Source organism: Pinus tabuliformis, chromosome 5_1 (assembly GCF_031772625.1).
Source record: "Pinus tabuliformis cultivar Carrire ecotype Pingquan chromosome 5_1, CPIR1, whole genome shotgun sequence".
In the NCBI taxonomy this organism is placed as follows: domain Eukaryota; kingdom Viridiplantae; phylum Streptophyta; class Pinopsida; order Pinales; family Pinaceae; genus Pinus; species Pinus tabuliformis.
This window is the reverse complement of record NC_142305.1, coordinates 819,637,146-819,660,437: the sequence shown is the minus strand read 5'-3', so window position 1 is coordinate 819,660,437 and position 23,292 is coordinate 819,637,146. Positions and strand designations below refer to the sequence as shown.

Below are 23,292 nucleotides of genomic sequence, written 5' to 3'. Positions count from 1 at the left end.
GTTGTTGCGGTGTGTTTTGTAAATGAAAAATCATTGGGAAAGATACGAAAAATTGTACGTCAATGCATCACTTCCGGTGTGTTTATATTTACCAAATGCACCGCAAAAACAATATTTAAAAATATAGCTGTAGCTTAGTGCATTCGATAACCTGAACATTCTGAACTGGTGAGAAAAGGTCATACACGTGCATCAGTGCACGATTGTGCTGCACCACTATCAAAAGTTAAATTTGTTAACCAACAATGGTGAGTCATACTTATGTGTGCACCAATAATGTTGCAGTTATAGTTGAAATAGCACCGACGTCGATGCGTGATTGTGTTTCATGCGCACCAATGATTTTTTATTTTTTATTTTTTTTAATTGAAAGTTTTTTTTCCATATTTATAAATACATGTTTCATTTAATAAAAAAAAATGTATTTTATGTATGAGGCTGATATATTTTATACGTCAATCATGTAACAAAGGCGTCAACAGAGGGAGCAGTAACAGACGTACCCATACAATATGGTTTGAACATGGAAAGCTAGATAGAGGGAGAAGGATTTATACCCTCGCCTTATCACTGCAACGACCTAAGTTCTCTTGAGGAATGTAGGCCTCCTAAAGTACTATGAGGAGGCTACATCCTTGAAGGTGCACTCTGTTTTATTGGCACATCTTATCTACCGATGGAGTGCCCAGAAGCAAGCTTTTTGTGTTGGTCCTACGACATGGTATAGGGCCACTGAGGAGGACATATAATTTAACTCTAGCTTATCCAGGAGAGGGGAGGATTTTCCCTAGTTCCCTGATGTCCCCCATGATGTTGCAGTTAAGAGTCAGATTGCATACACTCAAAGATATGTCAAGCCTCATGCAGTTTGTCCATCAGATTTTCAGGTCCATGGTAGATAGATAAAGATTTCTTCTTTTTTTGCAGAGGAGGTTAGGTGCCACTTGTTATTAGTCACGACCATTTCACACTCTAGTAGTGACGGGAAGTGCATCCGTTGCCTTCTTTTTTATTATATTGATTCTTTGATTCAGATGCCGCATTGTATTAGATGGTCTGCCATTTTTTTGAGGTAGTTTTTCATGGCTTTATATAGATTTCATGCATTGAGACATGGGAGGGAGACCTTCCCTTTCACTTTTGAGTTTTTTTGTTTATTTTTTGAGAGGTTTCCAGAGATGAGGCCTACATTTGACTGTTACCGTCCTAGGTTGATCACTAAGGTTCAGATGCACATGTGGGGGTAGATGATACCCAAAAGGGGCTTGTTGGAGTTTCTAGCCAAGATTTCTCCCGAGGCACTGGTGCTACTAGGTAGTGAGGTTGACCATGCATTATTCACATTGGTGTTTCCATACGCAGGGATTGATTGGATAAGGTGTCTCAACATCTTCTTCACAATGGCTGAGTCTCCAAATGATAGAGGTACTATTAATGTTTTATTTGAATTAATCTAGTTTAATTTTCTTATTTTAATGAATTAGAATAAAAATTATTCTAACACGTTCTTTAAATTATTTTATTAAATTGTTTAATGAAATTGTCTAATTATTTTTCTGTACTATATATTTTGTAGACATTGCCACATTTGATGGGGATATGCCTCCTCCCCCACCAGATGTCGGAGGAGATGAGCAGATGGGTGAGGCCCAAGAGGGCGAGGCACATCTTTAGGGGGGCATGGGCGTATGAGGCTATAGGGCTAGTTTGTGAGTTCATATGGAGTACTGCAACGGATTAGCTAGGGTTTTGTTTGATGCGGGAGTCAACCCTGCGAGGGCTTGAGATATCATCACGGATCCTAGTTTTGTGGGTCTGTACAGGGACTATATGCAACAGATGATGTCTCTTATGCAGAATATTATCAGAGCTAGTAGGGTATTGAAAATGATGAGGAACGTAGTCCAGCATCATGCAACATCAAATACATCAGATGTGGGTGATGATGATGATGATGATGATGATGAGGGTGGCGATAATGATGCTTTTGGTAGTACCACCCCATTAGATCATGGTTGTCATGGTGTCAATGGTCCATATGGCAGTACACCTTCTCAGTTGCATGATGACGAGATGTCAGAGCTAGAGGATGTGCCTCATGTTTCTCCTGACATAATAGACCAACCACCTCCTCTTCTAACTCAGAGTTCACCAGATCGTGTTGAGGGCACAAACTTAGATGACCATCCATCATCTTCTACTCATGCAAACCAACCACCTCCTCCTCCACCTCAACTGAGTTCGACAGACATTGATCATGCAATAATTAACCATCCATTGTTTTCTACTGCAAACTAGCCTGACACTACGTCTGTTTTATTGGATATTTGTTTGCACTTATTTCGCTTATATATATATATATATATATATATATATATATATATATATATATGGTGTTATATTAATTTGAGGATGTGTGTGGTGATGATGTTAGATTAGAATGTTTGTGATTTGTTAGATGTGATCACGATGATGATGCCCTGTTAGATTATTAGATTTGTGTGCTAGCTAATGACGTTTATATGTGTTATAGGTGCGTATAATTAGATGATAGTAGTGAATTTGAATGTGTATATTAGATGATGTTTATGATTGTTAGATGGTTATCATCATGATGCTTATTTTTATGAAATAATATTTATCATAGATTATGTATTGGTGAACTTATATCAAACTTTTCTATATGAAATTACATGCAAACCGACTTTAAAAAAATGCAAATATATTTTTATAAATTACAAAGTTTAGTATGGTTGAAACTATAATTGTAAAATTAGGTTGATATGGATTTAGGCTGCTATAATATATGTAGTTGAAATTGAAATATTTTATTTATAATTCACGTTTTCCACATTAGAATGTTAAAATATGCCCCCTCATAATATTTCCTATATGTATACATTTAATTATTTTTATTATTAATATTTTGTAAAATATTACATGTCAAATCCATATTAAACATTGAAAAATTTACAAATATCCCTCATATATTGAATTAAAAAGAAACTTTTAATGGAATAATAATTTTCTCAATCTTTCTCACTAAAGTGAAAATATAAGAAAATTTTCAATTTAAATTACTTTACTTTTTTCTATATAAAGTATCTATAAAATTATGTTATTTAATATGAACATTGAAATATTTTACTTATGGTTGTTATGTAAAATACTTTTTCTTATAAATATATTTTTGTTTTAAATATCACATGTAAATGGAACATAGAATGAATTACACATAATGTAATATCAATAATACTATTTCTTGTCACGTGAAAAAATTACATTTCTTCCTTGTAGTAAAAAGTAAATTATATTTTTAATCATTACTTTTCTTCATCATAATAAAAACAAATATTTATTTATTTTTTAATTATATATATATATATATATATATATTTTGCGGTTACTTTATATATCTATATAAAGTTATATAAATTTAAGGTGTAAATTGAAGTATTGTAATTATGGCCGACATTAATTTCTTTTGTTTTTTTTTTTACTTTCGGTTACTTTATATATCTACATAAATTTATATAAGTTTAAGGTGTAAATTGAAGTATTGTAAATATGGCCGACATTAATTTCTTTTGTTATTACTATTTGTTAATTTGTTAATTTAAATTATTATTTTATTTTTTTAAATGTAACGTTACATGAAAACATCTCTTCCATGTTGAGTTGTAGAGCGCTTCTCTACGCAATTAACTTAGATTTGATATAACTTAAAAAATTCTATTTTTATAAAATTTAATTTATTGCTAAAGTTATGAGATTTTCAAACAATTTAAATTTAAAATTTATTGCAACTCTTACCAATTTAAATTAGAAATTTCTCTCTCTAAAGATGAGGATCATGTGAAGTTACTTGTAGTTGGATATTTCCTAATAATAAGGCTTCATGTGAAGTTATTAGTTTAAATTTAACTCTTTTTAATAATAAATATGAGTGAAATATTACAAAAATGATAATAAATTAGATTTAAACTTTTGAAAAATAATATATTTGATTATATCTTAATGAACAACTCCGGAATTATTATTTTTTCCACATACTTATCACGAGATGGTCACTAAAATTCATGTTTTTCATATTTCTCCTAGCTAATCAACAAAAACATACAACAATAGTATAAATGATGAAATAGCACAAGTACATATCACTCTACATTGTCATCACCCAGATTATCTTCCTCGCTTGGCATGATAACACTATTGTTCTCAAAAATATGTTTTGATCAAGTGGCGTGTCTTATTATGAACTACCAATCCCTATCCAACACATCTGGGTAAAAAAACACCTAGTTTTAGTGTTTTGGGAAAACATAAGGCTCCCTAGCTTCATGTCATATCTTTCTAGAGTTGATTGATATCAGCCCACTATCACGATCTTCCTTTAAATTATTCTGATCAAAGGTGTCCAACCAATTGCACCTAAAAATAACACATTGGAACGAAGAGAAGTCCACTTAAATGATCTCTTGTAGCTTTTCAACGTAACCTAATGTCCCATGCATTAGGTTTTGATCATAGTGCCTAACACGACTAGATTGGTCGAACTCGACTTCCACTCCATAGTCTTGTGTCATGCATCCATCATCGACATCCTCCATTTGAAAATTATGTCCATATGCCCACATAGATGGGTACAAATACACCTATAAAAAAGTGAAAAATAAACAGTGTAATGTGTCTAATAACCCGAACATAATTAAAAATAAAAAAATATATAGATGTTACAATTCAAAGGTGTAGTATGAATTTAAAATTGTATAGAAAGAGAATATAATTACCGAGTTGTTGCACCCAATCCCTATGTTTAGCACATACTCTTCAGCACACAGGTAACGACCAGATGCTTTAACAACCCAAATGTTAGGGCATGTCATTGACATATTTTCTTTTAAATTATTAAGATAAGGCACACTTCTACCATTCAACCATTTGAATTATTTCCTGTCACTGTCCCATTTCCTCATCTTCTCTTCATAAAATGCAACCCACAGTTGTGTCGCTGCTATATTCTAGATAATGAATTTGTTGATGGCTTCAATTTCAATATTTTCAACAACTGCTTTTCCTCTTCGGAACTACCCGATAAGACATTATCACTCAAAAGAACCTTGTCTTTGAATATCCTACTGTTGGCGGGGAATATAATTGCACAATGTCAATATTTAACATTCATAAAATCGACCATTTATAAATTTTATTGTGTCACAAAATACAAGGAATTCGATCGATCATGCAAGTCAATTACCTCAATATTTCCAAGAAACATGCATTTGACATGCCAAAAATTGATTTCAGGTACAACAACATCGTTTTCCCCAAATGAGTAGACTTTGACTTGCCTCCAGGTCCAAAGAGAAGGGTGGTGGAAGCAAATTTTAGGCTTTCGAATAAGGTATCAGTGATATGAGAATCATCCCCTATCTCATTGTTTTATAATGAATCTAACAACATTGCCTCTATGAAAATCGTATCTCGTAAGTAATCATCCATACCAACCTCCATTTGATTGCCTCCATTGCCAACTTGTGATGAAGAACTACTATTGCTGTAGTCATTCCTAATTGGTGAATTTGGACGTAGTGGGAATTGAATAGGTGGTTGATTCAACCATTCTTTGTATGCTTCCTCTCTGATTCTTGCTCTTAATGCAACCTTCTCTCGAGTTGACATTGTAGTGGGGTGCTCTGGAAGATGGTAACTAGGTCACTCATCATCAATAGAATCCTAATTTCAAAAAATATTGAACGTCATTAGTACAATATCAATGATATTAGTAAGCATGTCAATGCAATTAGTTTGTTGAAATTACATTATACCAAACAATTATTACCATCGTTGATCTAGGATTGCGACTGGAAGATGCCATGTTCCAATTGGCAGGGTGAAGAGGCTTTCCATTTTCATCTACCAATTGCTTGCAATATGCGGCTCCTGATAAGAGCTTCCAACATTTTTTGCAAATATAGAGTAATATATTCTGCATCTGAACTCGATTTTGAATCATGTTCTTGCAAATTTGGATACACTTTTATTCAAATTGACACGGATTCAAATAAATAAATTCAATTAGATAATCAAAATATAAATAAAACTTGAACTTACTGGAGATGGAAAGGGAGAACTCCATGAAGGACTTTGATCAACAATATGAAACGAGCTAGAATTTAAAGAATTGACCATTTGATATTATTGAGATTTTTCCCCTGCATTTGAGAAACATCTGAAATAAAATTTTGTGTGAATATCCAAAATTAATCTCAATAACCATATAACCACAATATGAATTTCAATATTGTTTTGAAACCATTTTTCAAGAATATGACGACTTTAAGATGAAAATGTATACTATGAACTACTGTAATTCATGTGGATGCATTCTAAAGGATAATTTGAGATTAATATGCCATTTTATGTGAAATTAAAATTTTAGATAACTTTTAAACCAAAATGGTGCACTTATGAGAACAAAGAACACTGATGCATTTAAAACATTAACAACACCAGGGCGTTCAAATAATACCCGCATTGGTTTCCGACATTCCAAAAAAAAATGCTATCATATCGATGCTCTTCTACAAAAACACACTGATGCATTAAAAAAAAGCACCACTACACACCTATTTCCTGATTTAAAAATTAAAAATGAATTCAACAAACTTGATGCTCATATAACAATCTGAGCACTAATGCTTTTAAATAGAAACCACACCATTGCGTTAAAAAAAATAATCACACCATTTCGGGATTTCGAAAAATAAAATAAAATGTAACATGTTGATGCGTTAAAAAAAATTGGCGCCTCGGGAATACCGGTGCATTTTTTTTTATAAACGCATCGGTGCACTTGACTATTGAATTTTTTATTTTTATTTATTTTTATTTTTTTTCCATGGAAAAATTCATAATTTCATTTATGGAAGAAATTACATTTTGTAGATGCATATGCATATGCCAATATTTTCATCGATCAAAAGCAAAGATGAAAATATCAAAAACTACTACCGAAAAATATCTGGGTAGTAGACCCAACATAGTCCGGGAGGAGTTCATAGAAAGTATCATAAACAGTCAGAATATGTATTATCTGGTCCACGCAGGGGGATAATACCAAAAAAGTAATAGTGCCAATCATATTCGCCACTGAACAATACATAAACAGTAAAGAAAAATATGTACATAATCTGATAAAGAAACTGTCCAAAAATTAGACCATTATGTCCATAAATGGTCTATGATAGTACTGGTAACTAGCTCCATCGATCAGCTCCGTAATCAGCCAGATGCCTTGCCCCTTGTTCGCGCCTTCTTTGGAAAGGCGGTCAGCCTCGGAGTTCCGCTCCCTGTAGATGTGATTGCATGAGAAGGAGTCAAAATTGGAGATCAGTCTTAAAGCTTCATCAAGTATGTGTCTTAATGAAAAAGACCAGCAACAGGAACGCTTATTCAGCCAGTCGCAGACAATCATTGAGTCACCAAACAGTTGAAGAGCATGGCAGTTCTTCTCTGATGCAAATCGGATGATGAAATAGGCTGTAGAGAGTTCGACAAAATTATTTCTTCCCCCCCGCAGACCCATGGATAGCTTGAAGGAGTGCCGCTCAGAAAGGTGAAGGATAGCCCCTCTCCCACACCCAACTTCTTGTGCGGCCCCGTCAAAGAAAGCCTAGGGTCGGGTAGGATCAATCAGTTCAGGAGAGATGGTGCGGGGACGAGAAATAGGGGGGTCATCCGGGATGAGGTCGAAGTCAGCTTTGATCAAGGCAGCCAAACTAGGCCACCAAGGAGGGGAATTATGAAAGATGAGATGATTACGGGCAATCTAGACAGCCCAACAGAATAATAAGGGGAGATTCCTCAATTTGGAGGGAGAAACAGAAGAATACCAATCGATCCAGGCCGCGTCCAGGGTGCCTGGAAGCCAGGTATAAGGGGAAGGAATGACAGATGAGACAAGGTTCCAAAAGTGGCGGATGATCAGGCAATTTACAAAGATGTGGGAAGCAGATTCACCGTCCCTATTGCAGAAATGACACTAGTGAGGGCCCAAGAAGGAACGCTTCATCAGGTTTTCCCCCGTAGGAATTCTATTACGAAGGATGCACCACATTAAAGTCTCAAACGAGGAGGCGCCTTGAGTTTCCAGAGGTGTTTCCACCACTTTTGTAGCATGGGGGGCTTACGCAGCTCCGCCAGAACAGTGTAACCCGCCTTCGGAGTGTATCGCCCTGATTTTGCCGGCACCCAGATGATCTCATCATCACCCTCTGTCAGCCTGATATGAGCCTCTAGCAGGGCTTGTATATAGTCTGGCCAGTGCTGCTGCTAGGGATGGGGAATGTTGAGGTGAAGATCAGATTTCCAAGCCTGTTGAAGAAACGAGGTGTTAAAATCATCAGCTATGTGTTCAAGATGGGTGATATGCTGCTCCCTTAGGTACAATAAGAGTTTGGCCGGTAGTCTGTGCATATTGCCGCAGCCAATCCACGGGTCAATGCCAATGCGAACCTTTTTCCCAGATTTTATTCTCCGTGTGATGCCCGCACGAATGGGATCCAAGGCCTTCAGGACAACCTTCCAGATGATTGAAATGCCAGAGCAGAGCCTAGCCGGTCTTCTAATCCATTCCAGAACATGAGCAGGGGCGATATATTTCGAGTAGGTTACTCTAGTCCAAAGGCTGTCCGAAACAACCAACTGCCAACCAAGTTTAGTAGCCAAGGCTGAGGAGAAATCATCAAGCTTTTTGATCCCCCAACCGCCCCATTTTTTTGGAAGGGTGAGAGCATCCCATTTGACCCAAGCAAAAATTCTTCCTGGCTGATTGCCCCTCCATAAGAATATGTAGCAAAGATTTTGAATTCTTGCCAGAATACCTCTGGGGATCCAGGCTAGTGACATCCAATAAACCAGAGTTGCTTCGAGAACACTCTTGATGAGAGTCAGGCGGCTTGCATGGGATAAGAATCTTAAGTACCAAGTATTTAGCCGCTTTTCCAACTTAGCAATGAGCCAAGTCCAGTCTGCAATCTTATAACCAATCGGCTTTAGCTTATATCCCAAGTATTTCAGCCCCTCCTCCAGAGCCAGCAAAGTAAAATTAAATCTGTGGAGCGCGTAATGTATTTCATGCTGAGTGCAGGTCGCAATCGTCAAAGAAGATTTTCCTTCATTGATGATCATACCAGTGGTCTGTTGAAATGAGGAAAATATATCTCTGAGCGAGGTTATGTCCCCCACACTGCCATTGAGAAAAATCAGCACATCATCCACAAAAAGTAAGTGGGTGAGCGTGCAGCCATCGATGATCTTAATGCCAGAAAATCTACCTCTCCGATGCTCCTCTGTAATTAACCGACCAAGGCCTTCCATGATTAAGAGGAATAGTAGAGGGGAGAGAGGACACCCCTGTCTAAGGCCACGAGTCGACAAGAAGAAAGGGGATGCACTCCCGTTGACCAAAACACTGAAAGGAATGTTAATAATACATCCCATAATCCATTTAATGAAAATGAAAGGGAAACCAAGGTGAGTAAGCAGCATTCTCAGATATAACTAGTTCACCCAGTCAAAAGCTTTAGATAAATCCACCTTCATTATCATACCTTTGCCCTTCCTGCTGTGAAGAGAGTGTAATACCTCCTGAGCCGTTCCAATCGCTTCATGTATTTGTCTATCCTTTAGGAAAGCAAATTGTTCAGGCAAGATATGTTTAGATAAAATGGGCTTTAATCTGTTAGCAATAATTTTAGCAATAATCTTATACAGACAGTTACAAAGCGAAATAGGGCGAAAATCAGCAAAAGTGGACGGGTTGTCTGCCTTCGGGATCAGAGCAATGAAAGTGGATGAGATGGCAGCTTCCATCCGACCCGAAACCCTAGACTCCTCCACCACTCTGAGCAGATCCTGTCCAATCAAATCAAAAAAAGCCAGGTAAAATTCGATGGTCCATCCATCAGGACCAGGGCTTTTGTCCTTGCTGAAACCCTTCATGGTATCCTCCAGTTCCCCTAGAGTGACCTCCTGAATCAGAACCTCCTCTTCATCCCGATCCACGAATTGAGGGAAGCGATGTGCAACCCTGATAATCTTAGCTAAGTTAGTCTCCCCTAGGTCCCTGTAGGCATGTTTAAAATGGGAGGTAGCGAGAGCAGTGAGCTGGGGGGAAGTATGTGATGTCCTTCCTTGATCATCTTGCATTTGCTAGATTGTATTGACAACTTTCCTCCCGTTAGCAAATTTATGAAAGAATTTAGAATTAGCATCACCTTCTTGAATCCAGATGGCCCTGCTCCTTAATCACCATTTGTCTTCTTTATCTTTTAGGAGTTTACCACGAGCCGAGAAAATGGATGTTGTTGAAAAGTGTGCAACAAGAAATGCTTGTTGAGAATGCAACATGATGATGGAGCTTAGTGGAAAGGAGTCGCCTTCACTAAGTGGTCCCGCAGGTAAGTTTTGGCGCAAAGTCTATTTTTAGACATATGGATCATGGTTTATGAGTTGCAGGATGCTGTTTATGGATGATTGGTCATGTTGGGAAAAATAGATGGACTTCTATTTTTGGATCACAGCAGGAGTGTTCAGAGTATATTTTTAGACTGCCAGGCTAAAAATAGAAACAACCAAATATTATTGTCTCATAATAATATTTAGACTATAAACTTTATCTTATCCTCTTGGAGCACTTCAGTTTGAGCTACAGATGTGGCACATGCAGCTGTCAGAAGGAAATACACTTTTCTTATGAGTCAGTTGAGCTATTGCATGCATGACATCAGTTAGAACTCATGCATGTGAGTTCTGTGGAGTTGGATGAGCAGTTAATGGAGTTGTGTTCAGTTTGACTTAGTTGAACTAGTTGTATTTAGTCTAACTAGCCAATAGACTAAGTGATGAGTTGTGTGAATTAGTTATTAATTAATTCACTAATTATTAACTCATAATGCAACTGAAGAATACATCAGTTAACTTAGTGCATGTACAGTTCAACAGGGACAGGTTTTAGAGGTTGAGATTGCTATCAGTTGTGACTATAGTTGTGCATGAGATTTTGCACAAGCAACGTATTGAGTATGCCAATGAGTATTGCACAACATATGCCCAATAGAATAGCCTGTGCTCATGTGATTTCCAGTGTGAGTGATTTTTCCAAGGTAATTTGAACTTGGAACGAGTTTGGATTCATTCATTCTCTTGCAGGATTGTGCAGTGGAGGCAGGCAAGCAGCGGAGGAGATTTGGAGATCAGATCTGAGCTGTATTGTGTGTAACAGGTGGAGATAGTACTGAGTACTTGTGAGGAGTATTGTACTATGTAATGTTACATGTTATCAATCATTAATATACAGATAGTGTGGGGTTTTCAGCTGTAAGCTTTCCCCAGGATACATACTATGTTAATTTGTGCATGCGATTGATGTTTCATTGTTTTTAATGCTGCTAAATTGATGATCAACGTAGAGGAAATTATGTATTGTGCATGTATTCCGCAATAGTGTATGATCGGGATAATCTCTATGAATAAGTGTTTATTATTCAAAATTTCTACATGGTATCGGAGCAAGCTGATTTGTAGAAGAGGTTCTACATGATATCTGTGCTGTATTGATCATCAGATCTATTATTCAGAAAGTGTTTACATTTTATTTCTTCAGGCAGAGTCTGTGATCGGGCCAGGTAGCCTTTGGATTCATCCTTCTTTTGGAAGGTGAGATATCCGGTGAATGCCCATACAGTCGATCTCTGTACAAGAAATACTTTGTTCTCACGAATTTTAGATCAGAAGCGGTTGAGTTTTTTGAGCTGGTGGAATTCGAATTTGTAGCAGTGTTTTCTTGGTGTCAAAGTTGAAATGTCTTTCAACGGATTGCAATTGGAGTATGCCCTTGAGGGCAGCTCGAATTATATTGCATGGAAGGACAGGATGGAGGCGGTGTTAGATGATAATGGGTTGAAGGAGTTCATAGATGCGGATGTCCCAAAACCTACTGATGCTGCTCAAGTTGGGGATTGGCAAATGAAGACAACAAAGTGTCGAAGGATTCTGTTGGAGGGTGTGAGGGATCACATTGTGTCCAGCCTCCATGGAAAGGCTTCTCCATATTTGATGTGGAAAACGTTGACATACTTATTCCAAAGCAAGAGCGACCAAAGGAAGTTGGCGCTCAAGGATAAACTCAGAAACATTAGGTGTGAGAATGGAGACAGTATGCCCCAGTATCTCACGAAGTTCACCCAATGCCGGGATGAGCTGGGAAGTGTGGGGGTAACTATTGAGGATGAGGATATGGTGAGTCTAGCACTCCTTGGCTTTCCTAAGAGTTGGAATAGCTACTAGGACTCGGTGAATGGAAGGGAGAAATTGCTAGGATGGGAGAGACTTTGGTCGGATCTTGTGCAAGAGGAGATTAGACAGCGCACCAGAGACAGTTCTTCATCTATGCATGATGAGGAGAACTGTGCCTTAGCGAGTAAGGCGAAGAAGGGGAAGGGGAAGGTTTCTCTTTCCGAATCCAGTTCTTCCAATGATGCGAAGAAGGTTGACAAGTTGAAGGTGCGATGCTTTCGTTGTCATGAGTCGGGCCATTATGCTACTAATTGCCCAAAGAAGAAGTCCAAGAAGGGATCCAGGGAAGGATCTGAAGGTGAGGCAGCCTCACTTGCTTCACAGTTTGAGTTGGAATTCACACTCTTCGCATGCATGGTTTCATCCATGGTGGGAAGTGGTTGGTTTCTTGACAATGGAGCTTCTTTCCACATGACCGGTGACAAAAGTTTGTTCAGTACTTTGGAGGAGAAAGATCTCCAGATACTCATAGGGATGGGTAATGATGAGAAGTATAGTGTCTCAGGTGTAGGCATGGTTATTTTTCAGAGGGAGCATGGAGCTCGCCTTACCTTGACCGATGTCAAGTATGTACCAGGACTGAAGAGAAACTTGGTGTCGATCGCGATGCTGGAAGACAGAGGCTATGATGTAGTCTTCAGTAAGGGAAAGGTTTTCCTTAGACACATCATCACTAGACAGGTGAAGCAGATTGGTTCACAAGTCAAGAACCTGTATGCTCTTGAGGTTCAAGATGCATGCAAAGCCTTGAGCAGCAAGGAAACTGATGGAGACTTGGTGGTTGAGAGGGAGGGTATATTACCTCTCAACATGCAGAGCCAGAAGAAGTCTCAGACGATTGTGGAGGAGCCACGATTGGTGCATCAGCTTCAGGAGGTTGTGGAGCAGCCACAACAAGGGAAGCTGAGAGGAGATTGAGTAGAGACATATACTCATGCAGAGACCTCCAGTAGGGGGAAACTTCGAGCCAGGTGGGCTGAGGGATCGTATGCAGCCATACCTCCAGGTAGGAGGTGGGGTGATGTGGATTGATCGTCCCAAGGAGGAGGGGCAAGATCCTTGAGGTACCCAACCTCTTGGATGAGACCTTGCTATGGGAGCCCGATGTGGAGTAGCAGGAACCGATTGATTTGGTAGAGACAGATGCGGATGGAGCGGCAGAGAGAGCGATAGTGTAGGGAATCCTAGGACAGTGCATAGCATTCAGGCTGCAGCAATGTGAGAGGCACAAGTGTTTTGCACAGTGCTAGGTGGCACAGAGAGGTGTGCAATGGTGCAATATGCATGGAGATGTTGCAGTAGCGCAGATGTCAGAGAGGGAGCACTTGTCAGCAGCAGGTAGAGCTTCAACATCAGAGTATGTTCCTAGCCCAACAGAGAGGTCAGTTGGGAGTGTTTTTGTTCCAAGTGTTGTTGGAGAAAAGTGGACTGGGCAGATGTGTTGCATGCAGAACATTCCAGAGTTACAGGATCGGGTTTGAGAGGAAGCCTTTCTTGTTGAGAGGGAGTGTTGAAAAGTGTGCAACAAGAAATGCTTGTTGAGAATGCAACAAGATGATGGAGCTTAGTGGAAAGGAGTCGCCTTCACTAAGTGGTCTCGCAGGCAAGTTTTGGCGCAAAGTCTATTTTTAGACATATGGATCATGGTCTATGAGTTGCAGGATGCTGTTTATGGATGATTGGTCATGTTGGGAAAAATAGATGGACTTCTATTTTTGGATCACAGCAGGAGTGATCAGAGTCTATTTTTAGACTACTAGTCAAAAATAGAAAAGTCAAATATTATTGTCTCATAGTAATATTTAGACTATAAACTTTATCTTATCCTCTTGGAGCACTTAAGTTTGAGCTACAGATGTGGCAAATGCAGTTGTCAGAAGGAAATACGCTTTTCTTATGAGTCAGTTGAGCTATTGCATGCATGGCATCAGTTAGAACTCATGCATGTGAGTTCTGTGGAGTTGGATGAGCAGTTAATGGAGTTGTGTTCAGTTTGACTTAGTTGAACTAGTTGTATTTAGTATAACTGGCCAATAGACTAAGTGATGAGTTGTGTGAATTAGTTATTAATTAATTCACTAATTATTAACTCATAATGGAACTGAAGAATACATCAGTTAACTCAATGCATGTACAGTTCAATAAGGACAGGTGTTAGAGGTTGAGATTGCTATCAGTTGTGACTATAGTTGTGCATGAGAATTTGCACAAGCAAAGTATTGAGTATGCCAATGAGTATTGCACAGCATATGCCCAGTAGAATAGCCTGTGCTCACGTGATTTCCAGTGTGAGTGATTTTTCCAAGGCAAATAGAACTTGGAACGAGTTTGGATTCATTCATTCTCTTGTAGGATTGTGCAGTGGAGGTAGGCAAGCATCGGAGGAGATTTGGAGATCAGATTTGAGCTGTATTTTGTGTAACAGGTGGAGATAGTACTGAGTACTTGTGAGGAGTATTATACTGTGTAATGTTACATGTTCTCAATCATTAATATACAGATAGTGTGGGGTTTTCAGCTGTAAGCTTTCCCCGGGATACATACTGTGTTAATGTGTGCATGCGATTGATGTTTCATTGTTTTTAATGCTGCTAAATTGATGATCAACGTAGAGGAGATTATGTATTGTGTATGTATTCCGTAATAGTGTATGATCGAGATAATCTCTGTGAATAAGTGTTTATTATTCAAAATTTCTATAGATGTGATATGATTCTTGTGCTCCTCCGATCTATAAAGACCCCCTTGATCTTTTTCAAAAAACTCCAGGTCTTTCTCAATTTGTGCCAATGAATGGTCATCCTGTAGTCTTTTATGATGGGCCCAATTTAGACAATTTCCTCAGCTCTATTAAGTTATTGATAAAACCAGTCGTAACTGAGCTTCCAACCCCTGGAGGGTTTGATTTCCAAAAATCTGTGACCATGCTGATATAAGAAGCATCCCTTAGCCAGGTAGTACTGAACTTAAAAGGACCCTTCGACTTTTCGCTTCCACGTCCTATCTCCATGTAGATTGGTAGGTGATCCGAGAGCCCTCTGGTACCCACCCATTATCTAACAATGTGGCCCAAATCCATGATCTGTTCCTTCACCAAGGAACGATCCAACCTCCTAGCAAGGCCACTACCCCCCACCCGATTATTCTCCAAGTGGCCTGTAATTTCACAACAGGGATGTCTATCAGATGGTGGAGTTCCAGGATAGACGAGAAGTAGTCTGAGAGAGGGTCCGATTGTGCCCGTTGACCCCAAGATTCAGCAAAACCAATGGAAAAATTTATATCCCCACCTACAATCAGGTTGCTTGCAGAGAATATCTCCGAATCTAGAAGGTGTTCCCAGAAAACAGGGCGATTTAGGCAGGGACCGTAAATATTGGCAATTCTGAAAGAGGTCCCCAACTCTGTAGAGTGAACATCGACCCCAATAAAACCTCTCCCACCCCAGCAGCTGGTCACTTTAATAGATCGATTATTTGTGCCTAACAATAGACCTCCAGATCAGCCAAGTGCATCCAAACATGTAAAACTCCAGCCCGGAAGAAAAGGTTCCAGGGTTCTCGCAATATCACTGGCAAGTCCCAAAGTCTCCTGGAGGAAAATGATATCCAAAGAGTCGGCAGAGAGGAGCTGACGGAGTGCTAGTTTTTTGGAGGGGGTTCAGGCAGGGCTATTCTTGCTCTAAGAACCCAGTGATAGTGGATTGCTTTCCCACAGCAATGTCAACATCCACTTGGGCTTGTGCAATTTTAATATCAAAAGGACAACCTCGGGAGGATTTGGTAGCCGGGGGAGGGTGGAGGATGTCTAGTCCAACCTGGTCCATAGACGAAAGCCTCGAGTGAGACCGGGTGAGGTATCGAGGGGCAGAAGACTCCACCAAAGAGATCGTGGTCAACGGGGGGGAGGAATCAAGTAGGACAGGGGGCGTGGGGGCTAAAGCGGTGAGGGGAGGGGAGATGGCACAATTGCAAGGAACAGGGGTCTCCAGATTTACATTAGAACCCAAACTCAAAGACTGTTCGGATATTATCTTATGAATATCAGAAAAGCAATTTGAGGCGAGTAAGGGAGAGGAAAGCATACCCGAAGATAAGGAGTCACCCGAGGCTGTCCTTGCTGAACCAGGAGCCGGAGGAGGTGGGCGAAGTGGCGGGCGACCATGCTTCCTCAGAGTGTTTTCAACCAGCTCCGCTGAATGCATAACCTGACTCGAAAAAGTGCCAGTGCCCCTAGAGAGAGGAGTGGATATGCGATGGAAATCATCGGTGGCACGAGGCAAACCATCTCTGGCGGGGGCTCCCTGTGAGAGAGCATCCTGAACCGGTGAAATCTGGGGCAAATACCTCTCTGAGTGCCTGTTATTCCACTTGTTCAGTGGGCAATCTTTGAAAAGGTGCCCCACCTTGTGGTAGCGTCTGCACCTGAAGGGAACCCCTTCATAATCCAGCATTTGTCTCCGAGACGAGTCCCTCCATTGAATGTTGATGAATTCCGGGAGTCCACCAGAGAGGTCCAAGTGAACTAAGATTCTGGCATAAGCCATTTTCCCTGTAGAGAGGTATGATTCGTCATATGTAATGAACGTGCCCATGGCATCCCCAATCTGTCTGAAAATCTGCTCCGACCAGAAATGTACAAGAAGACCCGGTAGTCGAACCCAAACCGGACCAGTCCCTTCCTTTTCAGTCTCAGGGTCGAACATCGGAGTCCATCTGCGAAGGAGGACTGGTGCCTGGTCAATGTGCCAAATCGTTGTGAGGACCCAATTAGTTTGGGCAATGGTCTTGAAACGGAGAGCAAACCAACCCCTCACAAATGTTTGTACTCGGGGGGGTTCCGACAGGTGATGTCCCCAGACCTCCATCGTCCACTTCTGCAACCGTTCGACACTATAGTGCCTACCCCTAACCCGTCCAACTAGAACCTTTTCAGCCGAGTCCATTGCCTCACTGAAAGGTGTGTCTTCGGCAAGTTTCAAGAAGAGCTCGTTGTTGCACAGGGGTAGGCGTTTCTTCCTCTTTGAAGGCCCTGAAGAAATCTTGTTCGGGGCTGCCGCCGCTCTATCCTCCGGGCCAGCCACAAATGTTGTCTGTTCTTTCTCCGGCAAAGGACCTTTATCATGTAAATTGTCAAAGAACCTTGAAATGATGCCAATATTCGTGAAATTTCCTTGTGGGGGGGTTCCCTGGTCAGGAGGCGCTGAAGGAAACGGTGCGCTGTTGTTAGATGCAATTAGGGTCTCGACCGAGGGTTTGTTCAGTGCATACCCCTCCGGAAGAGGTCATGTGCCTGGCTGAAGAGCCTGGGAAACAGTCTCGCTACCGCCCCAAACGTGTGAGAAGGGATCCCTAGGCGGAAAAGGTCCCATGAAATCACGAATCGCCGCAGCTTTAGGAGCAACCGAGATGGAGGGATTGAGCTGCTAAGAGAGAGGGGGTAGGGTTTCCACTTCAGAAGCTAGTTCATGCTCGTAGGTGAGGAAATCGTCCACAGAGGTTCCGGTCTGAGACCAAATCGACATCTGTTCCGAAGAAGCCGCGGAGAAAACGTTTGCCTCCATAACCGCCTAGAAACAGGATGACAGCTGCCAGAGGGAAAGTCGGTGGGGGACTAGAAACCATCTAGGGGAAACAAAGGTTAAATTACCTAGAACGTAAATTGCCTGCGGATAAGGAGGAGCCCGAAGAAACCACGGATTGAGTAGGAAAAAACGAAGGGAAAAGGTTAAGCTCTTTGGCGAGTAAAACAGGAAGGCTATACCCAAAGAACCCCAGAAATGCCAAAACAAAATGGAACAGGAAAAACTAAAAAACCATAGTAAGCTGGGTGTTGGCCAACCCCTGAGTGCCCAAGAGATGTAGTGCAGGGACAGAGAAAGCCCTGTCCCACCATGGATTTCTAGCGAGGAAAAAACCATAAACCAGCTCTAAACCCTAGGTCGCCATTTTCGCCTCTTGCCTCCTAATGCCATCTGACTATTGAATGCATCGATGTGTAGAGAAATTGAAAAAAGAAGTGTAATTTTTTTTTGTAATTTAAAAAATGAGCGACAATTGATTTTTTGAAATCTAATGTCATAAATCCTTTTAAATAGTAAAAATTTATTCACCATTTCATTATTTTACCCAAAATTTCAAGCGAGTGATTTGCAAGAGAGACATACCAGGAGCACTATGTAGTAGCAGAATACTTTGGAGCAGCAAAATATTTTGGAGCAACGGAACTATTCAGAAGATCAGAAGCCGAAAGTTATGGTGATTCAGAGAAAAACATGCGTAGTAAATTTTTTAAATTGTATTGTTTATTTTACTAATAAAAAAGTTTACAATTTTTGTATGTTTTAATTAAAAGAGAGATCATTTGCAAGAGAGACAAACTGAGAGCACTGTGGAGCTGCAAAATATTTTGGATCCGTTGAAAGATCAGAAGTTGAAAGCTATGGTGATTCACTCAAAACCCTAGATAGCAAAAATCTTAAATTTTATTGTTAAAATATTTTACATTTTTTGTTAGATTTATTCACAATTCAGAAAATAAAAATTAAAGTCGTTTATAATAAAAAAAATTGCTATAGATTTTACTAGTAATTTTTTTTTACAATATGATTTCCTATTTAAATTTAATTAAAACTCAAATAAAAAACAAAAAAGTTCAATAATTATCTTAAACCCTTGCTTCTTCCTGCAAAATTTCACCTTAGGGTTTAACTTCCTCTACCACTTCACAATTAAGGTTTTTCAATTTATGGATTTTAGATTTAATGGGTTTATGTACTTACTATATATAGGGCGTTTGACATGTAAAGTAAGGGAATTAACTATTGAATTAGATCCAAACCTTATCAGCCGTCTCCATTTTTTTCTTAAATGGTTATATGTTTCATGGTGCACCCTCTGTAATATAATACACCGGTGCTCCCTGTGTAATACAACACACCGACACATTATAACGCTTTATTTTATCTAGTCTGTTAACCGTTGCTCCCAATGTAATCTAATGCACTGACACACCTCTTCCAAGTAGCACCGTTAAATCATTCCAACGCGTTTATCCTTACAAATCACATTGTAATAATTTAAAACTATTTTTAAACATTATTTTTCCATGACGGTGTTGAACAATTAAACTTAAACTCTCGGAGCGTTTAATGTTCTAAACACACCGGTTACTAAAGCTTTTTTGGCTGAAAATTATTTGATTTATTTTAAAAATATATTTAATGACTTCTATATTGAATGCTACAGGTTGTATATTGATAAAAAAATGTCTCATAAGGTCTCTAGTAACAAAAATATTGATCGACACAATGGTAGCACATCAAAAAAAGCAGAGAAAGTTGGGTCTTTGTAAATTCTTTACAAAATTAATATGTTTGAGTTATATGTAAGTTTAACTAATATGTATTGGTTAATGGTGTGTGTCATGCAGAGCCGCAAATGAACAAAGTTGATAAGATTATTTCTAATCTAAGTGCAGAAGAAGGTTAAAGCTAGATAGAAATATTGCGGAATGGATGAATCAAGTGAATGAAAAAATATTATTCAATATGTTTTTTTTTTGAATTTTCATTAATAATATACTTAAGAATATTAGATAACATACTTCAAACAATATATTAATTCATATATGGTTAATGTTCTACAGGGAACAACAATGAATGAAAAGATCAATGTCCTTCTAAGAAAATAAAAATTATAGAACATGTAAATGACGATGAATTGATCCTTAGCTCATCTGGAGTGGTACAAGAGGTTAATGAAAGGGGGGAATTTTTTTACAGAACTATGATGGATCTAGTGGAATGAATGTAGAGACATACTTTCCACTTACAATACAAAAATCAATCCAATAATTCTAAGAACTAAATTATATCTAAACTACACGATGCATTTATAGAGAAATGGTCAATGAGACATGTTAGACTTGCAATAACAAAAACATACACCAACAAAAAAGAATCATTCAAAAGGTAATATTCATAATTGTATAAAATGATTTTTTAGAATTATATGTATATATTATTACAAACCATTAATTTATTAATATCTATTTTGTTATATTTAGTTTTCATATATAATTATAAAAATAGTTTATTATCTTTTTCAGTAAGATTATGAAAATTCCAAATGATCAACGTGCTAATATGCGAAACACGCCATTAGGAATGTCCAAAAAAGTGTATAGGGAGCTGGTCAAAGAAATGGACTTAATTGCATCACACGATGATCCATCTAATAATAATGTGCATCAAGTGTATATAATCATGATTGATTTTGTATATATATATATATATATATATATATATATATATATATATATATATATAATTTAGCATTAAATTTTAATTTTCAAGTATTTTCTTGTAGAAAAGAAAACAAGATGGAACTCATTCAACAAATAAAACAGGACGACAAGGAAGAAAATGGTTGATTTCAAAGTTTGTGAGTAATTGTTAAATTTTCTTTATAACAACTTAAGGTTTCATTTTTGTATATTTTAAGTTGTTTTCCAACAACCATCCTTAAATGCCTTTAAATAGGTGCTTACATACAAAAGAGAGCCATTGAAAGAATTGATTGACATTGGGTTAAATAAGGGTTTTGAGTATATGTTGGCATATCAAAAATTAATTGTGGATTTTGTAAGTATCTATGTTGTTTTACTTCTTTGAGTTTATAATTAATAGAACAAAAATATCCTTTATATTAAATCTATGATTTATAATGCGGTTTAAAACATGCAGGAAAGAAAGTATAGAACTACGCCAATAAAAGACTTGTTGCAACAAGGCATGAGACTTGGTTTTGAAACCATGTGCACAATTTATGAGTCACTTCTTGCTATGGTACATTTTTATTCGATTTACATTGATGTATATTATTTATTTCAATTTTCATTATTCTCACCAATGTAGATACACTCATTACACTTTATTTTTAAGTTTGCAGATGGAACATGAGCAAGAAGAGGAAAACAATCGATGCAATCAACAAAACATTCGTCCACATAACCCAAGTCATGGAAGTAGCTTGAGCACTGGCAACAGTTCCAGTGAATAATGATGATATATTTGGATATCAATGCAAGCCGTTGTATTTTTTGAAATAATTGTCTCTGAAAATTAGACCTTTTATTTAATGTAATGGACATAGTGTCCCAATTGAAAGACAAGGGGTTATCAACAACTGTTAGGCTCCTATACTACTAGTGTAACGCCTTATTGTTATTATTACAACCCCCTTATTATATTGATGTACCCATGTAGTGCCCATATTGTTACTATTGTGCCCCATAGAAGTCCACTATTGTTATTATTGTTCCCTTACATTATTATTGTTAGGTTGGCTCTGATTATATTATGACCCCTTAGACTCCTATATATAGAAAGGAGGTATTTTCATTTGTATCATCTAAGAATTATTCATTTGTGTAATGTAAAGGAGGTTGCCCCCTCGAAGAGGCTGAATTCTAAGGCGTTCATCTATATTTTCTATCTTTTTCTGAGCTGGTTTCATAACATTTGGTATCAGAGCTTTGGATTTTAGGGTTTCCCTGCTCCAAATAGGTCATCGTGGCATTTTCGCTATAAATGTTTTTCTGCGACGTTTTAAAAGTGACAAAAAACCCATTTGAGATAAAATCGCGCTAAACCTCAGGTCTGAATTTCAGAGCTTTTTGCACAATATTTGTGGAGATATGATCTGAGGAAGTTGGTCTTTTTGCAAACTCCTAAATTACATTCCAAACAGGTGACTTGGGGAAAATAGTCATAACTTTTGTTTTGAGCATCAGATTGAAATTTTGTAAGAAGTTGGAGAACGAAGACAGAATGTAGTTTCTTGTATACATTTTTTAGATCCAAAGGTTGAAACAGTGACACGTGGTACGTCGTACAAGTTCACTCTACTGAACTAGTCTATAATCAGGTTAGCGTGGGAGATTTGGCATAACTCTTCCTTGGAGAATCCAATTTGGATCCAACTGGTGGCATTAGAAAGAGGACACAGAGGGCTACTACAGGTCGCAATTTCAGAACTGGAAGAACCAAAATTACAGAGTTATAGTCATTTCAAAATCGAGCTCCTAAAATCAAGAAAAGGCGATATGAGGAAGTTTGATGGCAAGGATCCGGTAAATTGGATACTTCAGATGGAGCAATATTTTGATCTACATGGTGTACCACTGTTACAAAAGGTATGTATTGCATCTTCATATTTAGAATCGGATCAATTTTTATGGTATAAAGGGCTTTTTTCTCGTAAACAACTTGTTACGTGGTCAATTTTCATGGAGGAAATGATAGCACATTATGAGGATACAAAGAGCAACACCTTCTTTAGAGAAACACCACAACAATTGGAAAGAGTAAAAGGGCTTTGTTACATAGTGGAAAGTAAAATTATGGCAACAAGAAAGTCTACCCCTCACAACTATAAAGATGGAAGTGTTGTTTCTCTTAGCCTTCCACAACCTACAAGGGTTACACCACAACAATTGGAAGAAAAAAGAGAAAAAAGGCTTTGTTACAATTGTGATAGCAGATGCACTAAAGGTCATAAGTGTGCCGAGAAGAAATTATTTTACATAGAGTATGAAGAGGAGGAAGAAAATGATCAATAAACATCAAAAGAAGAGGATATACACCAGGAACCAACCCCAGAGAAAGAAGAAATGAATCTGACCATATCTTGTAAAGCATTGGCAAGAATTACCACTCCTGAAACTCTCAAGATAGAAGGACATATCAAGAAGAAAAAGGTTCAAGAAGTGAAATATCACATCGAGAAAGAAGAAATGAATACAACCATATCTTGTAATGCATTGGCCAGAATTACCACTCCTCAAACTATCAAGATAGAAGGACATATCAAGAAGAAAAATGCTCAAGAAGTGAAAGATCACATCGAGCATCAAGAAATGAATCCGACC

The 23,292-nt window shown here is 38.3% G+C and overlaps 1 protein-coding gene across 1 annotated transcript; it reads right to left on the bottom strand.

Annotated features, from left to right (window-relative positions):
• Window positions 1-8,334: 8,334 nt before the first annotated feature.
• Window positions 8,335-9,381, bottom strand: LOC149167435 (uncharacterized). Its single transcript, XM_089430484.1, has one exon. The coding sequence runs from the start codon at window positions 9,379-9,381 to the stop codon at window positions 8,335-8,337; it is 1,047 nt and encodes a 348-aa protein (XP_089286610.1).
• Window positions 9,382-23,292: the final 13,911 nt, after the last annotated feature.

What these genes read in the sequence shown, in the direction of transcription:
- LOC149167435 (XM_089430484.1), bottom strand. Translation starts at nt 9,381, where the DNA reads ATGGAAGGCCTTGGTCGGTTAATTACAGAGGAGCATCGGAGAGGTAGA.